The following is a 25,839-nucleotide window of genomic DNA, read 5'->3' on the forward strand; positions in this document are numbered from 1 at the left end:
TTGGCCATGTTAAATTGCCTGTGGTGTTCAGGCAGGTGTAGATTAGGTGGGTTATAGAGGAATGCGTCTGGGTGGGATGCCCTGAGGTTCAGTGTGGACTTGTTGGGCCGAAACCTGTTTCCACACTGTAGGGATGATATATGAAATATGAAAAAGCTGTAACTTCATTGGGAGACTTAACAGAATAATAGATTATTTTACTACTAAACAGAGACTGTTCCAAAATAGTAACATCTCATAATTACCCCCTTGACAAAAGGCAAATTCAGTAAAAACAGGTTGCCTCGCATGCAACTCCAGCAGCAGGAAGAGAACCACACCGTCGCCACCAACGCCCCCCCCCCCCCAAAAAAAAACACAGGCACATGCACATACACACACCTCTAAGTGAGAGAGGAAGGATATAGCTTTCACTTCTTCAAGACCCCAGCGCCAACTGCTAAAAGCTAAACTCAAAATCCTGGTTGGGTGGGAACTTAACCATACCCAGTCAGCCTGCTTCTAATGTCCTAGTTGTTTTACTAAAGTGACCCAAGGCCTCGTAAGCATTTTACTTGATTGGATCTAAATAGTTAAGTCAGTCTTAAAACCTCTTTTCAAAAAAAGGACATAATACACCTCTTAAAGCCAATAATATCATCACTCTCTAAATTGTTTACATTGCCAATTTGGAAAACTATATTCATTTCCTGGGGGTCTGGTTTTACATGCAGATTCCTAGTAAATAACTATTTATGTTAATAATGTCAGGATCATGGCTTCTTTGAAATGCGCTTGATCAGAATTGTGCTGTTGAAGATATTACTGAAGATTCAGAGGAAGAATTATCATACAACTGTAGACAAACGTTTTGCTTGATGATAAACAACATTGTTTTTGTTTGTGCAGTAGATACAAACTGTAGTTAGCGGCAATCTGAAATAAAAGCAGCAATTAGTACATAAAATCAGCAGTTCTGGCAACATCAGTGGAAAGAAAGCAGATTTAACATTTACCCAAAAGTATAGCTCTGCTTTCTTTCCACAGATGCTGCCAGACTTGCTGATTTTCTCCACTGTCTTTGTAACCACTACAGATATGTGCATTTTATCTTTGTTTTGGAGTAGTATATGGTCCTCAATGGATTGCCACCTTGATGTGCTGGACGGACTTGTAAGCTTCAATGATACCTTAAGCAATGCTGTCATGCAGCATTGAAACAGATCCTTCGGTCCAACCAGTCCATGTCGACCATAATCCCAAACTAAACTAGTCCCACCTGCCTCAGATTGGCCCATATCCCTCCAAACAGTTCTTATTCACGTACTTGTCAAAATGTCTTTTAAACATTGCGAACATACCCGCGTATGCCGATTCCTCATTCCACACATGAACCACTCACTGTTTAAACCAAAATTGCCCCAAATGTCTTTTTAAAATCTTCCTCCGTTCACCTTAAAAATGTGCCCCGTAATCTTGAAATCCCCCACCCCAGGGAAAAGACATCTGTTTATCTCATTTTATAACCTCAATTTATAAACCTCTATACACTTCAATGAAAAAAGTCCCAGCCTATTCAGTGTCTCCCTATAACTCAAACCTTCCATTCCCAGCAACATCATGGTAAATCTCTTCTAAACCCTCTCCAGCTTAATAATATCTGTCCTAATAACAGGTCAACCAGAACTGGACACAGTACCCCAGAAGAGACCTCATAAATGTCCTATACAACTTCAATATATACAACAACATCCCAACTCCTATACTCAAAGGTTTGAGCAATGAAGGCAAGCATACTGAATGCCTTCTTACCCACCCTGTCTATGTGTGATGTAAACTTCAAAGAATTATGTACCTGAACCCCTAGAGCTCTCTGCTTGATAACACTACCATCTGGAGCTCATCGTTCACTGGCAGCAAGGTTTGGGGAGGTGCTTAAAACAGTGAGGTTCAAACATTGCTCCCAGCAGAATGGGTGAAGCAAATACTACATCTCAACAAATGAAGGTGGTAAAAGGTGGTCTCATTCATTGAGGTCATGGCTAATCTGATAACCTTATGTGCATTTTCTTGCCTTTTCACCATAACCCTTGATTCCCTGACTAACTACAACCTGTCTTTCTCAGCCTAAAATACACTTGATAACCATCCTCCAGAGCCCTCTGTAGTAAAGATTTCCACAGAATCGCTATCATTTGAGAGAAAAAATTCTTCCACATCTCTGTTAAATGGGTGTCCCCCTACTCTGAGATTATGCCCTCTGGTTCCAATTTCTCCCAGAATGCATAACAACCTATCTGCATAAGGCTTTTGGGAAGATGTGTAGCTTGGGTTGTGGATGAGTTTGTAGATTTGTTCGCTGAGCAGGTGTAATTGATGGCAGATATTTCGTCACCCTGCTTGGTAACATCATCAGTGCGCCTCCGGTGAAGTGCTGGTGTCCTGTCCCACTTGTGATTTATATGCCTTGGTTTGCTGGGGTGGTTGGCATCACTTCCGGCTCTGTTTTTCAGTGGCTTGTATGTCGGGTCCAGTTCAATGTGTTTGTCGATGGAGTTCTGGTTGGAATGACAGGCCTCCAGGAATTCCCTGTCACGTCTCTGTTTGGCTTGAGCTATTATGGATGTGTTGTCCCAGTCGAATTTGTGTCTTCTTAATCTGTCTATATTGAACCAGTGAGAATTGGTTGTGTCTCTTGGTGGCTAGTTCATGTTCGTGTATCCTTACTGTCGGTTTTCTTCCACTTTGGCCTGTGTCATGTTTCTGTCAGTCCTGGCATGGTATCTTGTATATTAGGTTAGTTTAATTGGTCGTGGGTATGGGATCATTTCTGTTCGTCAGTAGGTGTCGCAGGGTGGTTGTTGGTTTGTGAGCTTCCCTGATACCAAGGGGTCTGAGTAGTCTTGTGATCATATCTGATGTATGGTAAGGTGACTAGTGTGTCTGGCCATGTTGTGTCATCTTGTTGTGGTCTGTCGCGGAGGTAACGGCAGATTGTGCGTTTTGGGTGTCTGTTCCTTTTAAAAACTCTAAGAATGCTCCTGTTCTGCTTTGCGCAATTTCACATTGCTGCAGTAACTTGTGGCCCGTTTGAATAATGTTCTGATGCAGCTCTCTTTATGGGTGTTGGGGTGGTTGCTGGTGTAAAGTATCTGGTCCGTATGTGTGGTCTTTCTGTGTATGCTCATCTAGAGTTCCCCGTTGTTCTTGTGTTCTCCCAGTATGTCTAGGGAGGGTAGTCGGTTATTGTTCTCCTCTTCTTTTATGAATTTTATTCTGGTGAGGATGTTGTTAATGTGTCGGTGGGTTTCTTCCAGGTCTTGTGTGTTTGATAATCATGAAGATGTCATCTATATAGCGGACCCAGACTTTGGGTTGTACAGTGGCGAGCGCTGCCCGTTCTTCACTTTGCATTACCTCTTCTGCAATCGGTCCTGATTTTGGGGATCCATTGGTGCTCTGTTTATTTGTTTGAATATATAGTCATTGAAGGTGAATTGGGTTGTGAGGCACACATCCAGCCATTCAGGGTGCTGTCCTTGTTGATGTTGGTGTCGTGGTGTGCCTGCCTTTCTGATTCATCCAGCAGTGTGGCAGTTGTCTCTTTGTCTAGGTTGATGCTTATGGTTGTAAATAGTGCTGTTACACTGAAGGATATCATTATCTCATCCTCTTCTATTTTGCTGTACTTCTCAACCTATCTGCATCTATCCTGTCATGCCTGTTTAACAATCTTAAATGTTTCAATAAGTTCCAACACGTCCAGTCCCTACTCAATTTCTCCTCATATAACATTCCTTCCATATCCAGGATTGCCCTCACCCTTCCCTGGACAATGTCCAAAGCAAGTAAGGGTCTAGGCCTGAAACGTCAGCTTTTGTGCTCCTGAGATGCTGCTTGGCCTGCTGTGTTCATCCAGCACCACACTTTGATATGTTTCCTTATGTAAGGAGATTAAAACTGTTCAGACAGTTCCGAGTTTGGTCTGACTAGTGCCCTATATTATGCCATGTATTTTAATAAAGACTTTACAATATTACATTCTGTACCCTTGGGAATAATGCCCAGTATTACATTTGTCTTTCTTGTTATCATTCTGTACATGCTCCACCCACTACATGAAAAACTTGCCCCTTAGATCTCTATTAAAACCTTCTCCACTCACCTTAAACTTATGTCTTCTAGTTTTGGACTCCACATGCTGGGAAAAGACCTTGTCCGTTTACCCTATACGTTCCCCTTGTGATTTTGTGATCCTCTTTCTGTCACCCCTCAGCCCCTGGTGCTCCAGCGAAAATAGCCCCAGCCTGTTCAGCATCTCCAAACTGGCAACATCCTTGTAAATCTTTTCTGAACCCTTTCAAGTTTCACAACATCCTTCCTATAGCAGGGAGACTAGAGTTGCACAGAATATTCCAGAAGTGGCCGAATCAAAGTCCTGTACAACCCAACATGACCTCCCAACTCCTATACTCAATGCACTGACCCATAAAGGCAAGTGTACCAAATGCTTTCTTCACTATCCTATCTACCAGTGACTCTACTTTCGAGGAGTGACAAACCTGTATTCCAAAGTCCCTTTGCTCAGCAATATACCCCAGGAAATTACCATTAAATGCATAAGTCCTGCCCTGATTTGCCTTTCCAAAATGCAGTATCTCACATTATCTAAATTAAACTCCATCTGCCACTCCTTTGCCCATCTGATCAAGAACGTGTTGTAGTCTGTGGTAATCTTCTTCACCGTCCAATTTTGGTGACATCTGAAAACTTCGTAACCATACCTTCTATATTCACATCAAAATTATTTAAATAAATGATGAAAAGCAGTGGACCTAGCACCAATCCATGTGGCTCACTGCTGGCCATAGGCCTCCAGTCTGAAAAGCAACCCTCCACCAACACCCTCTGTTTTTGATCCTCAAGCGAGTTCTGTATCCAAATGGCTAGTTCTCCTTGTGTTCTACGTGATCTAACCTTGCTAACCAGTCTACCATGAGGAACTTTGTCGAACACCTTACTGAAGCCCACGTAGGTCATGTCCACCGTCTGCCCTCATCAATCCTCTTTGTTTCTGGATGTGAGTTTGCTCGCTGAGCTGGAAGGTTAGTTTTCAGACATTTCATCACCATTCTAGGTAACATCATCAGTGAGCCTCCGATGAAGCGCTGGTGTTATGTCCCGCTTGTGTAACACATTGATTTATTGTGTAACACATTGATGTTTATTTTCCGCTGAGAAAAAGAACAGGAAATGACATCACCAACACAGGAAATGACATCACCAACCCAAGGAAACCTAAACAGATAAATAGAAAGCGGGACATAACACCAGCGCTTCATCGGAGGCTCACTGATGATGTTACCTAGAATGGTGACAAAACGTCTGAAAACTAACCTTCCAGCTCAGTGAGCAAACTCACATCCAGAAACTCAACCTGAGCTACAAATCTTATCAAAACTCACTAATCCTCTTTGTTACTTATTCAACCAAGCTAGTGAGCCATGATTTCCCACACACAGTCATGTTGACTATCCCTAGTCGGTCCTGGCCTTTCCAAATATGTATAAATCCTGTCCCTCGGGATTCCCTCCAACAACTTCCTCACCACCGATGTCAGGCTCACTGGTCTATAGTTCCCTGCCTTTTGCTTACCACCTTTCTTAAATAAGTGGCACCACATTAGTCAACTTCCCAGTTTTTCAGCACATCACCTATGGCTATCGTTGATACAAATATCTCAGCAAGGGGCTCTGCAATCACCTTCCCCAGCTTCCCAGAGTTCTAGGCTACACCTGATCAGGTCCTGGGCATTTATCTACCTTTATCTGTTTTAAGCCGTCCGACCCTGCAGCCTCTCTAATGTGGACGTTTTTCAAGATGCCACTATTTATTTCCCCACATTATCTATCTTCCATATCCTTCTCTACAGTAAACACTGATGCAAATTACTCATTCAGTATCTGTCCCACCTCCTGCAGTTCCGCACATGGGTAGCTTTGCTGATCTTTAAGGGGCCCTAATCTCATCCTAGTTACCATTTTGTCCTTAATGCATTTATAAAATCGCTATGGATTCTCCTGAACCCTTTGCCAAAGCTATTTCATGTTCCCTTTTGCCCTCCTGATTCTCTCTTAAGTAAACTCCTATTGCCTTTATACTCTTCTAGGGATTCACTTGATTTCTGCTATCTATACCTGACACGCTTCTTTCTTTTTCTTAACTAAAACCTCAATTTCTCCAGCATTCGCTGCACCTACTAACATTGCCCTTCATTCTAACAGGAACATACTGTCTCTGGGCTCTTGTTGTATCATTTTTGAAGGCTTCCCATGTTCCAGCCATCCCTTTATCTGCAAACATCCGCCCCCCCCCAATCGACTTTTGAACGTTCTTGCCTAATGCCATAAATATTGGCCTTCTTCCAATTTAGAACTTTAAGCTCGAGATCCGTTCTGTCCTTTTCCATGACTATGTTAAAATTAAGCAAATTATGGTCATTGGCCCAAAGTGCTGTTCCCCGCCATTGGCACCTCAGTCACCTGCTGTCTTTCAAGAGGTTGCCCAAATCCCTCTATTCTGAAACTTTCTGTTGTATTTCTCTTAAGTAATAATCAGCACCTTTATTCTTCCTGCCAAAGTGCACAACCTCACATCTTCACAATTTATTCTATCTGCCAAGTCCGTTGCTCAAGCTTTCAATGAGCCGATGTGATGAATATCAGAAATCAAACACGTCCTTAATAATGTAATCAGTTGGCATTCACATCACACATGAATGATGGTTAGGCATAGCTTCCATGCAATGGTAATTGGAGGAATTGTATAAGGAGGGCCATGCAATTCTTCTGTATTGGACTTGGACGTGGAGTAGGCGATTGTAAAAGTAGAAGAATATTTCACAGGCTCACTACTCCCGGGGTGAAGAAATCCCTCCTCACCTTGGGTCTGAGCAGCTTTCCCTGCATCCTTAGACAATGACCTCTGGTTCTGGACTGCCAAAACATTGGGAACATCCTTTTTCTGTTCACCCTCTCATGCCCTATTGGAAATTTATTGGTTTCAATGAAATCCTGTATTCTTCTTCGGCACTCCAATGAATGTAGTCCTCCTCAATCCAGGCTCTCTTTATATGATCAGTCCTGCGATCCAGGGAATCAATGGTAAAACTTTGTGGTATTCCCTCCATAGCTGGAACATCGTTTCTTAGATAAGGAGACCAAAACTGCCCATAACAACACCAGATGTAGTCTCACTTAGGCCCTGTAAAATTATGGTAAGATATCACCACTGCCATCCTCGAATTGTCTCACAATGAAGACTAACATGCCTTTTGCAGCTTTCGTCACCTGCTGTGTTTGCAGGGGCAACAACTCAAAGGCACCCTGAGCTCTCCTTGAAGTGTGGCAGAATTGGCATTAATGACTGGGAGCAACCTGCTTCCAAATGGTCAAAAGTGGTGACAAATTTTCCATCGAGCTTACGTTCACAATATATTTATGACCAGGTAGAGTAGTGGCAGAGAAGAAGAGACAAATCTTGCACCTTAGATCAGATTAACTCATAGGATATTCTGCCTTGCATGTCCAAGGGTGTGTGAATCAGCGTATTCAGTCACCCATGGCAGAAACATACAACATTGGGCCAACTCTCAAACCAGGTGAGGGTTGCTGTGAGCCACATGGATTGGTGCTAGGTCCACTGCTTTTCTTGGAATGAACTAACTCTTAGTTGACCAGTTATCTGTCTGTATTAGTGTGCGTGTGCATGTGTGTGTGAGAGTGGGTGAGATCAGTCCTGTTTTTATGTCAACCTAATACCAGACTGTTAACAAACAATTCCAATAGTTTCTTTTGTCTGGCATGCATTCATTCCTTGCAGCAATTTAGGGTCCTAGACTGGCCTCCATTCACACAAACAGGAAAACTCACTTGACTGGGTGTCCATAACTGGACATAGACTGTACATACAATCCCTGTCAACTAAATCCTGAATGGAACAACCTCCAAGTGTAACGTAATATTGAAATTAACTTCTGTGGGTCAAAAGTAAAGGCCATGAATGTTGTGTAGCATGAAATGTCAATTACTGTGCAAAAGGGCCTTCACTAATGACTCTCAGAACCCAAAGGCAATTATGTTTTAAACAAAGATAATTTTGTTTTAAACAGGGAAAACCTTTAACCTTTTTAGTTTTGTGATTCATGAAAGAGATTAGATATGTCAAAAATATATTTCGTGTTTCAGGCAGAAGCTGTACATGTAAACTGTGTGAAATGTTGTAGAGGCCAAGACTTTGTTTAAAATAAATTCTAATTTAACTTCACAGTGCAAATTTGTTTTCAGTCTTTAAACTATAATTGTTCACTTCTAGACAGGATGAATAAGGCCAGAACTAAACAGATCTGAAGTAACAATGATTTGGCTAAGTAAATATTCTGATTGTTCAGCCCTCAACAGGAACGAACATTCAATTATGAGCACATTCAATGCAGGCTTTTGAACTAATCAGCAATGGAATTGTCTTGGATACTGCAAGGGTTACTTTGACATAATCTTGGCACCTTTAACCTCATAATGAAACTGCACAGGGGAACATTATGAATGCTATTTATTTAACCGTTGGCTTCATACCGGTTTCTCACCCTCTGGCATTTTATTTCCAGTCTTAAAGTAATTTCACCTGTCCTGAAGTATCTTTCTATCATTTTTATATTCAGTCAGTTTATGGTTCTTTGATAGCAAATCCATGATAGTTACTTCTATGTGGTGGTCTTGCACTTATAATTATGAGTTGAGAGTCTTTTCCTTTTGTTCTCTTTAATCGAAAGAGAATTAGTTATCGCAGAATTTTGAAAGCTAGCTTTTAATTACTAGCCTCAAAGACTAGAAGATGAAGTGAAAATCTTTTTAAGCTGAACCTCCAAGGTCCTGTAAGGAATGAACTTTGGTATTCTGAGGTCAGCAGATTATGGATCCAGAAAATCCCTTAATACAATGGTCAGCAGCCAGGTTTATGAGGAGACTATAGTTTAAATTTAGAAAAAAAAAGTCACTCATACTATTGTAATGAATAGATGGTCCCTTTCTGAGCATTAGGTTTATATATATTATGTCCCTCGTGACTCAGTGTTATCATTAGTGCCTCTGGTTGAGAAACTTATGAGCACAAGTCCCACTCCCGGGAAGTGAATGCAGAATGTAGGTTAACATTTCAGTGCAGTTCTGCAAGTGTGCTGCACTGTTTAAAAAGTGAGAGATGTTTTATGGGTGGGACAGTAAATGGCTTCATAAAAGAAGAGCCGCTGTCTTGGTCAATATTTACCCCTTAATGAACATCACTAAAACACACAGTGGGACCTTGCTGGGACAAAATTGACTGCTGCGCTTTTTACATTTCATTATAACAATGACTTCTTCAGAAATATTTCATTGGCTGTAAAATACTTTGTGAGATGTGGTATTTAAATGCACCTTGTATCATTTCCCCTTCAGCTATAATTCTGCATTAAGTCATGATTAACATGAACTTAGCTACACAGAAGCACTGTGGATTTAAGCATTGGCTCCAATTAGCAATAGCTGGGACATTAAGTTCTTTTAGCTCTAAGGCCAATGTACAAAGCTGTCAAAAGGTATTTATTGTTCCTTAGGTTCATCAGGCTTCCCTTGGGTGGTATTGCCAGTATTCCTAAATTAATGAGCTTCGAAAAGTACACGATGTCTGAGTTAATTCCTTTAACAGTATTTATTAATGCAAGCTTGCAGACTGGGAAAGTAGACTCATCTTTTACTCTTGCCCAACCAATCAAGTGCTCATTGTTCACTCCTTAAATGACCCATATGATGAGTACTTGATTTTTGGATAAAGTCCATTCGCTCAGTCTCCACTTCAATGACAAGGTAGAATGAAATGAAACAGGGTTATGCTTCGTGAATTAACATATGACACCACATGGAATCTGGCCTTTCCAACAACTTATAAGAGATAAGTCAAAAATTATTTAAATGAACCTCTGAAGACTCAAACACATAATTGTTTATCAGTTTAATTCAAATGTCGTACTGTTAGTTTCTGGCCTCTTTGCCAAGGTGTTTGACATTTTGCCTTAATATCTGCTTATGTGGTTTAAGTGTCAGGACTCTTTTTGGTGTTTCAATTCCTTCACAAAAGTGATTTGCTACATTAAAGGTCATCGATAAACGCAAGCTATATTGTGCAATTAACATATAAATACATTGATAAATTAAACTGAGCACAATGGCTTTTTGATGTGATGTTTGCTGCCATTTGGATTGAATGGAGGGGCGTGGCGCAAGCCCATGCAACCATTCATAATAGCACAGGGAAGGCTACTTATTAGCCCTCTAGCACAGACCTCAGTCATGTCGTGCATATGGCTGAAAATTTGAGTCGGAGATTTGAATCTGCTTGTGGAAATTGTTTGGTTTGCTGCGGGCAGGAGTTAAGTGTTGGATGACTGCCCAAATTCTGGCAGGCATCTACCCCTTTCAAATAAATGGTTAATGACTTTGTCAAAATAAGGAATTCCATCCAAACACATTAAATGTAGAAAGGAATTTCTATTACTAAATCCTTTTCGGGAGGAGGTGATTGAAATCTGAAGTATACACTTCTATGTTGAGAAAGAAGAATGTTAATTATTCCGGGCTTATATGGATCATTAAATACTGCAAAAAAGCATACTATATTTAAAAGCTTTTGCAGCAATGGCTGAAATTTTCTCTCCAGCATTGCATTGTAAACCATCTGTCAGTCATAGGAACAAACCCAGAAGAGCATTTCCATAAACGGGGGCAGTTACTCGTACCTGTGTGAATTCAATGTACCATTCAAAGAAAAATGAGTATGTTTCAATCTTGCTTTAGCCCATGGAACTAGCTATAGCTCTGGTAACATGGGCTTCCTTGGCCCTTTGGTTTACAACTTGTGTGCTACAACAACATCTTGGACTTATGCAGTGCTTTAACACCGGTAGAAATGCCTCTGGGTCCTTCAGGATCCTTAGCCAACAAACATCTGACATTGAGCCACATGGAAATATTCAGACAGGTGTTGAGGTAGGTTTTATGAAGAGACCGAAAGGAAGAAAGAGAGATGGAGAGGGAGATAATTTTATTAAGTGCATCCCAGATGCAACACACTATCACTGGGATGTTAGTGTTATATAAAATAAGTTACATGACCTCACAGCTCATCACAAAGCAAGGGTGCTTGAATGACTTCATAATATGGCCAACAGTACTCTTTTGAGAGTTCCAGGTCTAGCAGGTTTACCTGGTAATACCAGGAAAGGTCTGTGTTTGGGGCCAATAGCTCATCTGACAAATTCTACAAAGGGTAAGGCAAAGGAGCTACGTCCTCCAAGCATACTGGCTAGTTGGTGCAGGGCAGAGAATCCTCTCGTTAGAGGTTCTGTATTCCCTTCATAAATTATCAAAGGTAAGGGCACAGAGAATGTTGTTCCTTTGTTTAAGAAGGACATCAGGGATAATCAGGGAAAATGCAACCCGGTGAGCCTCATCTTGTTAGTTGGGAAATTATTGGCGAAGATTCTTATGGACGGGATTCATTCCTATTTTCACCGTACTCAACTAAAAGTGACAACAATAAATCAAATCATATTTGGAAGAATACAAACTTATTAGGAATAAGCATGGCTTTATACAGGTGAAGTTCATAAACTTGATTGAGTTTTTTTGAGGAAGTTACAAGGATGACTGATGATGGCAAGATGGTGGATTTTTGTCAACTTGGATTTTAGCAATGCCTTTCATGAACTCCCTCTTGGCAGTACGATGCAGAAGTGAAGTCACATGGCATCCACAGTGAGCTGGTGAGTTGGATACAGAACTGGTTTGGTCATAGAAGACAGAGAGGAAGGTAGTGGAAAGGTGCTTTTCTGACTGGAGATCTGTGACCGATAGTATTCTGCAGGGATTAGTGATGGGACCCCCGTAGTTTGTAACATGTATAAATGATTTTGAGGAGAATGTAGGTACTGTGATTAGTAAATTTGCAGAAGACACAAAGTTGAAGGAACTGTTGATAGCTAGGAGGATTGTCAGAGGACCCAGCAAGATGAAAACAAAAGGTGGAGACTTGGTCCCAGAAGTGGCAGATGGAATACAATCCAGACAAATATGAGGTGATTCATTTTGGAAGGTCTAATGCAAGAGAGATTTATACAATAAATGGCAGAGACCTTAGTACCAATAAAATTCAGAGGCATCCAGGCATACAGGTCCACGTTTCCCTAAAAGCGGCAATAAAAGTGGATAAGGTGGTCAAGAATGTGTGTGGCATACTTGTCTTCATGAGACAGGGCGTAGAGTATAAAAAGTGGCAAGTCACATAGTCGCTGGATAGAACTTCAGGGTAAACCACATTTGGAATATTGCATCCAATTCTGGTCTCCAGGTTACCAGAAGGATGGGGAGGCTTTGGAAATGGCACAGAAAAGGTTTACCAGAATGTTGCCTTGTTTGAAGGTATTAACTATGGGAGAGACCGGACAAATTTGGAATGCTTTCACTTTACCATTGGAGACTGAGGGGCGACCTGATAGTTTGGAAAAAATTACGAGGCACGGATTGAATAGATAGCCGGAATCTTTTCCCAGTGTAGAAATATCAATTATTAGGTTTAAGGTAAAAATGGAAAAGTTTAAAGAAGATGTGAGAGGTAAGTTTATTTTTCACGTAGTGGTAATTGCCTGCAATGCACTGTCAGGGCAGGTGGTAGAAGCAGATACTATCGCAATGTTTAAGAGGCACCTTGATGGATGAAAGAATAAGCAGGGAATAGAGGGTTCTGGACTGCACCGAGGGAAAAGTTTTTAGTTTAGAAAGGTGCCATGTGTCAGCGCAGCCATGGTGGGCTAAAGGGCCTGTTCCTCTGCTGTACTGTTCTTTACTTTTCTGATATACAAAGAACAATGGAGACTCACTTCATGCCTCCCTATTTCCCAAACATGCATGATCAGTACATCTGACTCTTATGAAGAAAATAGCACGAATGAGATTGTCACCGATGATGTCATTGGAATGTTTGGAAGACTATGGTCACCTGTGCCACTTTGGCATGGCTCTCAATATTATGACAACAAACAAAATAAATAATATACAAGCTACAAATGCTTAATTAACAATGGTTGCTCTCAATCTGTCATTCTTTATATTTTCAACTTGCCATTTTGACAACTAAACCTAATTATCGTAACCCTTTCCAACTTGGAGAATAACTTCTGAAGTTTATGCATTTTAGTTGTTCTACTAGTCTCTCCTAATACATTTTGAAGTTGGGTCATCTTTTGTGATGTTTTTGACTCAAAGCTGAATACTGATACTATTTTTTAAGCATACCAACACTGATTATACTGATGGTTGGCAGTGGATGGGGCTAAATGTGAATAAATATAACTGAGAATGGGACACCAGTGCAAAAGGTTATATAGTCAACATAACTAGCATGCCATCCTCCATTAAAAATAGACAAATAACTTAGAGTAGAATTATAATGGTAACAGAGAAATCCTTTGTATAAGGGTGCTGCTAAATTTCTGCTACTAATTAAATTACCATAACACGTTTCAAAGGAAGAAGCTGGTGAGTTGAGGTTAATTGAATCTCTGAAATTAGGTCTACACAAACAATAGTTTGATATTTTTTGAAAATTCTTAAGTTTTAATAAATTAATGAAATTGGTATAATCACTTCAGCAAAACATTTAAAGACCAGAATGCTTGAGTTCAGGAATCGGGAGTAAGAAGGGAAGACTGATGGCACATGTTGAGATATTAAGAGTTTTGAATATGTAAACCACGTAAGTAGACATTATGCATATACTTAGAAAGATATTTTGTAGCAGTGGGACAGTGATTCAGCCTAAAAGGTCTGTTCATATACCACCCCCAAGCTTTCTCCTACCTACTTCATCTCACTATACCAACATGTCCTCCATTGTTTTCCCCTCATGTACTTACTCATCTGGCTTAACCTTGAACACATTAATAATATTCAACTAAACTATTCCTGGCGGTCACAAGATCCACAGGCCTCCTTTCTGATTGAAGAATAAACTCAAGAGCTGCCTTTCTCGAAGAGAAAGTGCCTATTGTGTTGAAAGTGTTCATCTCCGCTTGTTGGACCTGTGTTCACTTGGTTATCAAAAGCACAATGTGTGTGGCAAAAAAATATTTGTAGTGGCCTGGTCCAATTAGTCTTGCTGGGTTTTGAAACTCCCACAACTGGATCCAAGCTTGTTTTAAATTTTCAGGTCAAGGACAGGGCATAAAATGGCAGGAGTGATCAAACTTGTATCTGTATGTGTTCACAACCTTAGAACCTGATCTATTTAATCGACATGTCTGGGGACAGCATTTTCTCTCAACTCTTTTACATGTCAGAGTTGATGACAAGAAACATGTAAAGAGGTGATTTCTCTTATAATATGTTAAAAGTGGTCTCGTACGAAAATGTTTATGATGACATCTTTTAAGTTGAACGTATCTAATATCGTCACACCAGTGTGGCTAGTTCAATCACTACATCTGAGCAGGATGAGTCCAAGAGCATCATACCGTGCTGATTCTCTGTTTGCCTCTTCACAGGTAGAAGATATGCTCTGGCCACGAGGAAGCCGTGAGCTCCCCACTTCAGTATGCAGCTTGCCGTGCAAATCGGGAGAGCGTAAGAAAATGGTGAAGGGCATATCCTGCTGTTGGCATTGTGAGCTGTGCGATGGCTATCAGTATCAACGTGATGAATTCACGTGTTCCCTTTGCAGCTACGACATGAGGCCTAACGAGAACCGGACTGGCTGCAGCCAAATTCCGATTGTGAAGCTCGAGTGGCATTCACCGTGGGCCATTATCCCAGTGTTTCTTGCCATGCTTGGAATCATTGCCACTATTTTCGTGATGGCTACTTTTATACGGTACAACGACACACCCATTGTGCGGGCCACTGGACGGGAACTCAGCTACGTTCTTCTCACCGGGATATTCCTCTGTTACATCATCACCTTCCTAATGATTGCTAAACCCAACACTGGAATATGTTCGTTCCGTCGCATCTTCCTGGGCCTCGGAATGTGCATCAGTTACGCAGCTTTGTTGACTAAGACCAACCGGATTTTCCGCATCTTTGAGCAGGGCAAGAAAGCTGTGACAGCACCCAGGCTCATCAGCCCGACATCCCAGCTGGCGATCACATCCAGCCTCATCTCAGTCCAACTCCTCGGAGTCTTCATCTGGTTTGGGATTGACCCTCCAAATACCATCATCGACTATGACGAGCAGAAGACCTCAAATCCTGAGCACGCGAGAGGAGTCCTCAAATGCGACATTACAGATTTACAAATCATATGTTCCCTGGGATATAGTATCCTTCTAATGGTGACATGCACTGTTTATGCCATCAAGACAAGGGGTGTCCCAGAGAACTTCAATGAAGCTAAGCCTATAGGATTCACTATGTACACTACCTGTATAGTATGGCTTGCCTTCATTCCAATATTTTTTGGGACTGCTAAGTCAGCAGAAAAGGTAGGTGGACTTTTTAAAATGTTATAAGCTGCTGTTTTCTTTGTGAAGTTAAATCAATAACTGCATTTAAAACATTTCATTGTATTATTTGATATTGGCTGCTCTAGCTGTTCCTTTGAGATGCATTCAGTAAGCCCAATCTTTGTATTTGTTTCAGTGGTGATTAGTTTAACCGTTAACAATACAGACAGATCACGCAGGTTATTATAACTACAATGCCTGTTTCACTTTTCTCAGTGTGAATACCGATATTCACATGCACAATTCTTAATAAATTCCTCCTGTCTTTTTCCCTTGTGTGTTTCCTCACATATTCCTGGAGTATTCATGGTCAGGGCTGAAGAGTCTGACAGAACTGTGATCAAAATTGGTCCAGAACTAGGAAATGGGTTAAAACATCCATTGTGTTAAGCCAAATGATGTCAAGTTTTCTCTCTCCCTGCCATGAAAGAGGGTGCAGTTTATATATTTAAGGTGCCCTAAATTAACTATCTTCATAAAACACACCAATGCTTCCCCAGACTTTGAGGAATTCCATCCGACTAAGGTATTCAAGTTTAATCTAGTCATTATCTGGAATTCCTACTCCAAAAGAATATAAATGGTAGAGCAATTGGACTTGCAAGTTTTAAATTGCTAGATGTTCATTAGGCAATAGTCAGGAAATGGGGATATAGCAGGTAAATTAAGTTTGGATACAGATGAGCTTTGATTTAATTAAGTCATAGAATGAGCAAGTCTATTCTTGTCCTTATGTTTATGGCAACATCAACCTTCATGTTACAGGCTCACTAAAATGCTTGATCGCTTAAATGACCTGATCCAGGGTCTTGACCCGAAACGTCAGCTTTCCTGCTTCTCTGTTGCTTGGTCTGCTGTGATCATCCAGCTCTACACCTTGTTATCTCAGATTCCCCAGCATCGGCAGTTCCTACTATCTCTGATCCAGCTAATTCTGTTTTACAAATAAACCCATGGTGTAGTTTTCAAGTTTTAACTTACCAGTGTAAGTTGACAATACCATATTGGAATATGTTATTGGAACTTGGAAAATAACCAAGATCAACGTGAGATTGTAGCAATCTACAGAAGTAATTTTGAGTTGGGAAACAGCGTGATTAACCTTCATTGCCCCACTGTTTGATCAGGTTGTGATTGGCTTTCACACCAGAAATAAAGTATTGTATTTCTTTAGTGATGAGGAAAGAGATTTAAATGTAAAGCTTCAATGAATTTCATGGACTAAGTAATTGAGAGACTGTTCAAATGAACAGCAGTCTATTAATTCATTACATACAAACCCTTGTGTAAAACACAAATGTCAATTTTACCTGATTCTTTTTAAATGGACCTCACTGCTCAGAACAGATGGGTTCTGGAAAAGTACGTTTGATGTGGTAGTCTATTTAATGAGCGTTCTCTGCAGCAGGGAAAGAGAACTATTTATCACAACAGGGAACTAAATGTGATGACATGCATTTTGGAGGCTGGTTTTCCAAGCAGGGTTTTGGGAATCCTACCGAGATACAGCTGGTGTCAGGTTTGCTCAAATAAACAGCTTTTTTAGATGTTCACCCCATTCCAGTATCCAGATTGTTTTTAATGGAAACTATCTCAGGAAAAATACCTGTTGGTTGAGGTGAGATTGGAGAAAAAAAAATATGAAGAAGGGGCTTGATAAGTATTACAAATAGCTGTTCCATTAGGCCTTAAAAAAAATCACCAAATCCTGCTGGGGCATAATAGGCAATTGGCCATGATAGAGTATTGAAATGGAGGAGTCTCAATCAAGTGAACCCTTTGCAATTCTTTAACGTTCAGAAAAATGAGTCATTTTAGTCTTCCTGTGCTTCTGTTGATTAGTTTCCACTTATTTGAGCACTATCCCAAACCAAACCAAGTTCCATTCGTCTAATACCCCTGTGCTTAATAATCTTATTAGCTCCTGAGCCACCAGCACATTAGTATATAGCATGTTCATTCTCACTTTCTAAGCTCTTTTGAGACTCGTTATCTGCGTAAAGTTATCCATGCGTATAACCTTTCAAGAAAACTGCATTGCTCTAATTTTTGCATCCCCTATTTTCTTCCACCCTGTATTGGTCGTCTCTTTGGTAGTGATTCAGGTCGAAACAATGGAAGTCAGTTTTGAAGAAGGGTCGCTGGACTCTGATGCAGCTGGACCTGCTGAGTTTTTCCGGCAGCTTCTATTTTTATATCCATCTTTACATTTTACACCTAGGGAAATGTATCAGGACTTGCAAAATTTTCAAAATATAATCAGCATCAAATCCAGAACACATTAGTGCATTGACTATGGAACAAAATCCACACTGTAACTTAAATCTGTTCAACTAAAAGATGTTTGACTCGGAATGTTGAGGTTGCTCCTTTCTCTGTCAAAGTAGCCTGATTTGCAGAATATATTCAGCAATATGTGTTTAAATTTCAGATTTCCAGCAATATCTGTTTTTCTTTTCAGATTTCCAGCATCCTCAATATTGTGCTTTTGACAACTTAAACTAGTGGTTTTCAAACATTTCCTCAGCAAACTCTTAGTGGGCCTCCTATTGGTGTTTTTTCCCATCTCCATCTTTGCTTGTCACTGCATAAATACACATCAGAATGGATTGGAGTAATGCTGTTATGACGAAGCACCAATGAAATTATGTCTAGTTTGACTCTAGCAAGTTTCTCTCCCTTTACAGGTTCGATATTCAGCTGCTCACTCTTTGTTTTCAGCATTGCAGACATTGAAAATCCAATCTCTCAGTTGTAAATTGCAGCAGAAGTTTTGCTAATAAAACGCATTGTTGTTCATGTTTATTGACAAATTGTGCCATGCACACACAACCCAGTCTGGTCGGGCAATGCCACATTAACGGTCATGATAGGGATTCTGGTTTTGTTCTGTCTCTCAGCCTCACCATGGCATTGGGCAACAGCACCTTGTACTTTTGGACTGGAGGCACGCGCTTGCACCTAAACTTCCTCTGTTTCCAATCTCTTCCCTTTTGTTAGACATGACTAAATTGAAACTGTTGTAAAATAACTAAATGTCCTTCGCATTTGCTGCCCTTGACCACATGATCAATGTAGGGTCTGCTGGGCATCGTTTCATCATCAATTTGCCGTCAATGGCTTAATTTCACTGGACCTTGAGTAGATTTATGTAGTGAATGCATCGATTTGGACATTCGCCTCGACAGTCAATATATCATCCTTTCTCCAACAATGATGCCCTGCTGCAAAGGCGACTTCCCATATCCATCTTCCTGACCCAAAAGAAAAGGGGCCAGCGAGATACTGAGAAGCTGAAAATGGAAAGAATTAGAACTGTTGTGATTACATTTTATTGCAGCACTTTCCAGGGCATGTTATTGGCTCATGATAACAGTGGCAGAATTTTGATTTGCTCTCTGCTTTCTGTAAATAGAAAAACATACGACAGCATTTTTGGGTCACATGTTGCACTTTTGTCTACAGTGTGAAGGGTTGCTCAACAGTACAATGTAGCTCAAGCTGACCTTTTTATTTTGAAGATTTGCCACGGCATTATGGGTGCTATGATTTTCAGGTCTGTTCTGGAGAGCTTAGTGGACGAGCTGGAAAGTAGGAGAAATACTATTAACTGCAAAGGAAAGGAAGGCACTTCAGCGACATGCTGATAGGTTAATGGGAGAGGATAGCCTTGATGTTCAAGACCCGAGGACTTGGATGTAATGCCCTAGGACTGTCAATGATCTTGTATGATTGGTCAGGCTCATAGGATGCTACTTTCAATACCTTGCCATTGACCGGAAGGGTGGGAGTGACTCGAACATCAATCTTCCCTCTGCTGTACTCTTGCTGTTTTCTGTCAGTCGGTCTTGCTGCCTGTGCCGTATTAGTACATGCTGCTAGACTCAGGGTTATTATCCAAGGCGCTCTGCATTCTACCTCCCAGCCAATGTCGGCAGCCAGGGTGCAGACATTGGGGAAGCATTGAATAGGAGCATAAATGCGGGCAGAGGCACATGGAATTTAGGTGCAAGCATATGACTTACTGACTTTTGTATGAAATATGGAATAACTTAATTTAAAAATTTTTTTTATTTCAAATTATCCATTTTTACATTGTGGCCAAGTGAACAGTGTGATACCCATGATCCGAGGTTCGATGAGGTTGGGACTTGTTGGTGTCTGGGGAATTGGACTTGTGGTCACTGGTATGATTGTTGGATGGGGGTTGGCAGACAGCTCAGCCAAAAACAAGTTGTGTATGTTACCACCTCCTTGTCTCTTTCCTGCTTCTCAGCTGCTCGCTGTGTAGCTGGTGACAAGGGCTATCCCTAATGATGATCTGGTTGCATAAAATATAGACCTTTATAGTTCCTGCCACCTGCTCTGTTGAATATGACTGAGCTCCTCCAGAGTGGCCCAAGTAGTAGAAACACTGGTTCAGAATGCTAATGTCCATTCTATTTCTTTTCATGTGGCAGCATGGCTCTTATTGCTGCCCATACTCCTGCGAGGGCTCATTCACTGTGTTGTTGGCAGATAGGCCTGTCGTGTATTAACTACCCTCTACCTTGTTGTACAGGCCCGAATACAGCTTGCATAAAATGAAGGCATTGTGCTGGGTACCAGCATGTCAGGCTTTGACCTATACCAGGTGGCCATTGAAGGCACGGTGACACCCTGCCACTTTTGCATTCATTGTCCATGTAATTTTTGGCTTGCCCCGATGTAGTTATGGGTGCAGCAGGTAACAGATTTCCGATGTGTACATCCTAATTGAAACACAAACATCAGTGAAGAGTTAGTCAGGTCTGGCTTGGCCTCCTGCAGGGAGTCCTTCTCACTCCCTTCCTCCTCCTCCTTTCACAAGTTTGTCATGCTCTATTTGGCCTCTGTTCATTGTTCCAATCTGCTGTGTTCCAGAAGGAATAGCTACTAGTGCAGCTGGAGCAACTGGTTTGAACAGATAAACTGAAGTTAGTAAAACTCAGTGAGCACTGGTTGCAACATTTCGTTTATACTTTCGCAACTCCAACCAACAGTGGGAAGCACAAAACATTTACAGAATCGAGGCAAAAGTCAGAAGAAATCAACCTGCACTAATGTGCGTTCGGCTTTGTATGTGTTCAAGTTGAAAGTGTTAGTTAAAGCTTTGAACTCAAAATGGAAACACCAGTGTCAATTTGTCCCTCTGAGACAGGCAAGAAGGGGTAAGATAAAGGAACCTTGGATGACGAGAGCGGTGGAGCTTCTTGTGAAAAGGAAGAAGGTGGCTTACATAAGGTGGAGGAAGCTAGGGTCAAGTTCAGCTAGAGAGGATTACACGCAGGCAAGGAAGGAGCTCAAAAATGGTCTGAGGAGAGCCAGGAGGGGGCACGAGAAAGGCTTGGCAGAACGAATTAGGGAAAACACAAAGGCATTTTACACTTATGTGAGGAATAAGAGAATGGTCAAAGGAAGAGTAGGGCCAATCGGGGATAGCAGAGGGAACTTGTGTGTGGAGTCTGAGGAGGTAGGGGAAGCCCTAAATGAGTTTTTTGCTTCTGTCTTTACGAAAGAAATGAACTTTGTAGTGAATGAAACCTTTGAAGAGCAGGAGTGCATGCTGGAATGGATAGAGATAGAGGAAGCTGATGTGCTGAAAATTTTGTCAAACATGAAGATTGACAAGTCGCCAGGCCCGGACCAGATTTGTCCTCGGCTGCCTTGGGAAGTGAGAAATGCAATTGCTTCACCACTTGTGAGGATCTTTGCATCCTCGCTCTCAACTGGAGTCGTACCTGAGGACTGGAGAGAGGCAAATGTAATTCCTCTCTTCAAGAAAGGAAATAGGGAAATCCCCGGCAATTACAGACCAGTAAGTCTCACGTCTGTCGTCTGCAAGGTGTTAGAAAGGATTCTGAGGGATAGGATTTATGACCATCTGGAAGAGCATGGCTTGATCAAATGCAGTCAACACGGCTTTGTGAGGGGCAGGTCATGCCTCACAAACCTTATCGAGTTCTTTGAGGATGTGACTAGAAAAGTTGATGAGGGTCGAGGTGTGGATGTGGTGTATATGGACTTCTGCAAGGCATTTGATAAGGTTCCCCATGGTAGGCTCATTCAGAAGGTCAGGAGGAATGGGATACAGGGGAACTTAGCTGTCTGGATACAGAATTGGCTGGCCAACAGAAGGCAGCGAGTGGTAGTAGAAGGAAAATATTCTGCCTGGAAATCAGTGGTGAGTGGTGTTCCACAGGGCTCTGTCCTTGGGCCTCTACTGTTTGTAATTTTTATTAATGACTTGGATGAGGGGATTGAAGGATGGGTCAGCAAGTTTGCAGATGACACAAAGGTTGGAGGTGTCGTTGACAGTACAGAGGGCTGTTGTAGGCTGCAGCGGGACATTGACAGGATGCAGAGATGGGCTGAGAGGTGGCAGATGGAGTTCAACCTGGATAAATGCGAGGTGATGCATTTTGGAAGGTCGAATTTGAAAGCTGAGTACAGGATTAAGGATAGGATTCTTGGCAGTGTGGAGGAACAGGGGGATCTTGGTGTGCAGATACATAGATCCCTTAAAATGGCCACCCAAGTGGACAGCGTTGTTAAGAAAGCATATGGTGTTTTGGCTTTCATTAACAGGGGGATTGAGTTTAAGAGTCGTGAGATCTTGTTGCAGTTCTATAAAACTTTGGTTAGACCGCACTTGGAATACTGCATCCAGTTCTGGTCGCCCTATTATAGGAAAGATGTGGATGCTTTGGAGAGGGTTCAGAGGAGGTTTACCAGGATGCTGCCTGGACTGGAGGGCTTATCTTATGAAGAGAAGTTGACTGAGCTCGGACTCTTTTCATTGGAGAAAAGGAGGAGGAGAGGGACCTAATTGAGGTATACAAGATAATGAGAGGCATAGATAGAGTTGATAGCCAGAGACTATTTCCCAGGGCAGAAATGGCTAATACGAGGGGTCATAGTTTTAAGCTGGTTGGAGGAAAGTATAGAGGGGATGTCAGAGGCGGGTTCTTTACGCAGAGAGTTGTGAGAGCATGGAATGCGTTGCCAGCAGCAGTTGTGGAAGCAAGGTCATTGGGGTCATTTAAGAGACTGCTGGACATGCATATGGTCACAGAAATTTGAGGGTGCATACATGAGGATCAATGGTCGGCACAACATCGTGGGCTGAAGGGCCTGTTCTGTGCTGTACTGTTCTATGTTCTATGTTCTAATTTGATACTGCACACTGACACATTGATCTGCCTGCTTTGTTTACTTTCTGACACTCTCACCTGTACACGACCTGCTGCGACTCACCCCAAAGTGTTGTTGTGTGCCATGGATACCATTTAGGATTCCTAAATTCCAGTCCAAACCACAGCATGTCCAAGATAACAAAGTGTAAAGCTGGATGAACACAGCAGGCCAAGCACCCCAGTTGCATGTACATACAATTATACAGCACAGCAGGACGACATTTGTTCTGTTGTATCTGTGCTAGTTCTGAAAGTGTTCTTAGCCTATTACTTTGCAAATATTTTCCTATTTCGGCATACATCTTGTTCCCCTGTCACAGTTCCTACTGGATCTGCTTCCATCACCCTATTAGACAATGTACTCCACTGCTGTGTAAAAGCAACTTCTTTCAAAGCCTAAGATCCAGTTTAAACCTTAGCTGCATATTTATTTGAATTCATTCAGCCTAAAGCACGTTGCAGAAATAAAATATATAGTGCTGGCTGGGTATCAATAGCTAAATAATGTTCATGTTGATTTGGTGCTGTATCACATCTGAAAGGGTCTGATTTGAAAGATTACCTGCAGTTTTTCCCTTTGTAGTTGCATGCAATCCAGTCTCCTGTGGTTTTGCAAACAATGACAGAAAGTTTCCAACAAATCATTTGTTGCTTGTAGAGAAATTGAGGGAAGAAGGCCATGTTCAAGTGAAAGGTCCACAGATTTTATATGCAGAGCCACCCAGCTTGTTTGTTTTCTGATTTTTTTTCAATCATAGCAGGAGTGAAATTTGTCTTTAACTTTCTCTGTAGGATGACTTTCTTGCTTAGCAAGTGAGCAGTGAATTTGAGGAATAGATCCAGATATAATTGTCCTTTCTGGGGAAATGTAGGTCATTCCTTTTCTGCAGGAAATGAAAGCCACCTGCAGGAGGTTAAAATAAAATTCTGAATTGCTGTTGGCAGCCTGCAGTGTTTGAGGATCAATAAAGGTCCAAATCAGTGACTCCCCTCATGGAATTTGTTGTGATTAAAATAGAGGTATGGCTCCCTGGGTACTTTGCAGAGATTAGAATGTACTTCAAGAGCTGCGACCGCAGTATAAACATTATGCATGCTGCATTCTCTGGAGTACTTTGGATCCTATTGTAGAGACTACCTGTGAAGACATATCTGTTGAGACGCAAGAGAAATGACGAAATGTTATTCAAAAAACAACTGTTAGATGGCTGAGATAATGGGAACTGCAGATGCCGGAGAATCCAAGATAATAAAATGTGAGGCTGGATGAACACAGCAGGCCAAGCAGCATCTCAGGAGCACAAAAGCTGACGTTTCGGGCCTAGACCCTTCATCAGAGAGGGGGATCCCCCATCCCCCTCTCTGATGAAGGGTCTAGGCCTGAAACGTCAGCTTTTGTGCTCCTGAGATGCTGCTTGGCCTGCAGTGTTCATCCAGCCTCACATTTTATTATGTTAGATGGCTGATTGGTATATTCAATTAAAGCAAATGGAACTGAACAAAGGATATGTTGTAATTAGTGATTCCACAAAGGCTTTATCCCCAATTGAACTAAGGCTTGATTTTTCGGAAGCTTTGCCTTTTAGAACCGATGGGTGACAGTACTGTTGCTGCTGAGAAAATCCAAGCATTATTGTGTTTCCTTTTGCCAGAGTAATTTAGTTAAGCAGATGGTACCACACAAGAATGCAGTGATATCCTGACTCAGACAACCAGGGAGTGAGGCAGTTGACTGCATACCTGTTGGACAAAGCCACAGGAGCATTAGAACGAGGGGCCATTTCATGTGAGATTCACGTTTTCTTTGAGGAAACCTTAAGATGTAAGTATCTTTTATTTAAAGAGGAATTTGCCACTCACTTGTGTTTTATTTAAAAGTAAAGTAGTTTCCTTACCTACCAGGCTGTTGTATGTGCGGCTGACCCAGTTTCGGTAGAAGTGGCAATGCCATACATCAAAAAAAAACAAATAATTGCATACTTTACCTACTATTGGCAACTCCGTTTCTCCTGAGGTGAAGACTTTGCTTTCCAGAGAACGTCTCGTAACCTCCCCATGTTGCAACCACTGTTAGAATGTAGGAAGGATGGCAATGAATTTACATCCCATTAGCAGCTGTGTGGTAATGAACAGACAATCAGTGTTTTGTCAAATTACGCTGTTTATAAATTGAGCAGAGCAATGGGGAAGAACTCCTCTGCACCTCAAAGCAATGCTTTGGAATCTTTTACATCCATCTGGATGAGCAGTCCAGGATTCTATTTAATACCCCAGGTGCAATATTGCATATTGAATTGAATAATATATTGTCGCATGTGTTCAATGTAAAAATACATTGAAAAAGACACATCAGGCATCACAGTGCTCCCTCTGTACTTTACTGGGGAGTCATGCACCAAATGTTTTGTTTCAGGTATGTGTAAAGACCCAACATAAGCTGAAATTATTCTCCTTAAAGCAGAGAGGATTGAGAGGCGTTTTAAATGTAATGGATAGCAGTAAAGCAGATACATTATTTCCTATGGCAGGAATGCAGTGATAAAACAGTACTGTTCTAAGAGCTGAAATTTTTCTAGCCTGTGAACAATACGGACAACAAAGAGTTAGTTGGTAAAATCTTGCGAGATTGGAAAAAAATGAGAATAAAAGCTCAATTTTCAATGCAAGCTCTAATGGCAAGTGGGGCCTATTTGCAATTCTCATTTTTATCTAATCTTGCCTCATTTATGCAGAAATTGCTATTCCTCCAGAGAGTGGAGAGAATATAGACAGTGCTAATACCTGACATGAAAGTCTGAGCAGGTACCTGGCAGCTGTAGCTCGCTCGTGTCTTCTTCAGGCCTGGCCTTTAGGAATTAGGTTAAGGCCATTAAAGGAAAGATGCTTTATGCAATACTGAGAAGGGCAGACTATGAGTCTTGGTGGAAGATGAGTGAAGTGGCAAATTTAGAGTGGGCGTGAAGTATGAGAGAGAAATTGATGGCACGTACCCTTGGAGGCCATAAAAGGTGATGAACTTTCTTCCCTTATTGCTGCACATTCTTTAGGTGGTAGATA

At 41.4% G+C, this 25,839-nt stretch overlaps 1 protein-coding gene across 2 annotated transcripts in view; it reads left to right on the top strand.

Moving 5' to 3' along the window:
• Positions 1–25,839, top strand: part of LOC125460567 (metabotropic glutamate receptor 7-like) — a 672,219-nt gene that overhangs the window by 484,302 nt on the left and 162,078 nt on the right. For both annotated transcript variants that reach the window (XM_048548152.2, XM_048548150.2), the window contains exon 8: positions 14,612–15,547. In XM_048548152.2, the coding sequence (XP_048404109.2) occupies positions 14,612–15,547 (936 nt within the window). The remainder of the gene's footprint in view (positions 1–14,611; positions 15,548–25,839) is intronic.

Source organism: Stegostoma tigrinum, chromosome 11, assembly GCF_030684315.1.
Source record: "Stegostoma tigrinum isolate sSteTig4 chromosome 11, sSteTig4.hap1, whole genome shotgun sequence".
Classification (NCBI taxonomy): domain Eukaryota; kingdom Metazoa; phylum Chordata; class Chondrichthyes; order Orectolobiformes; family Stegostomatidae; genus Stegostoma; species Stegostoma tigrinum.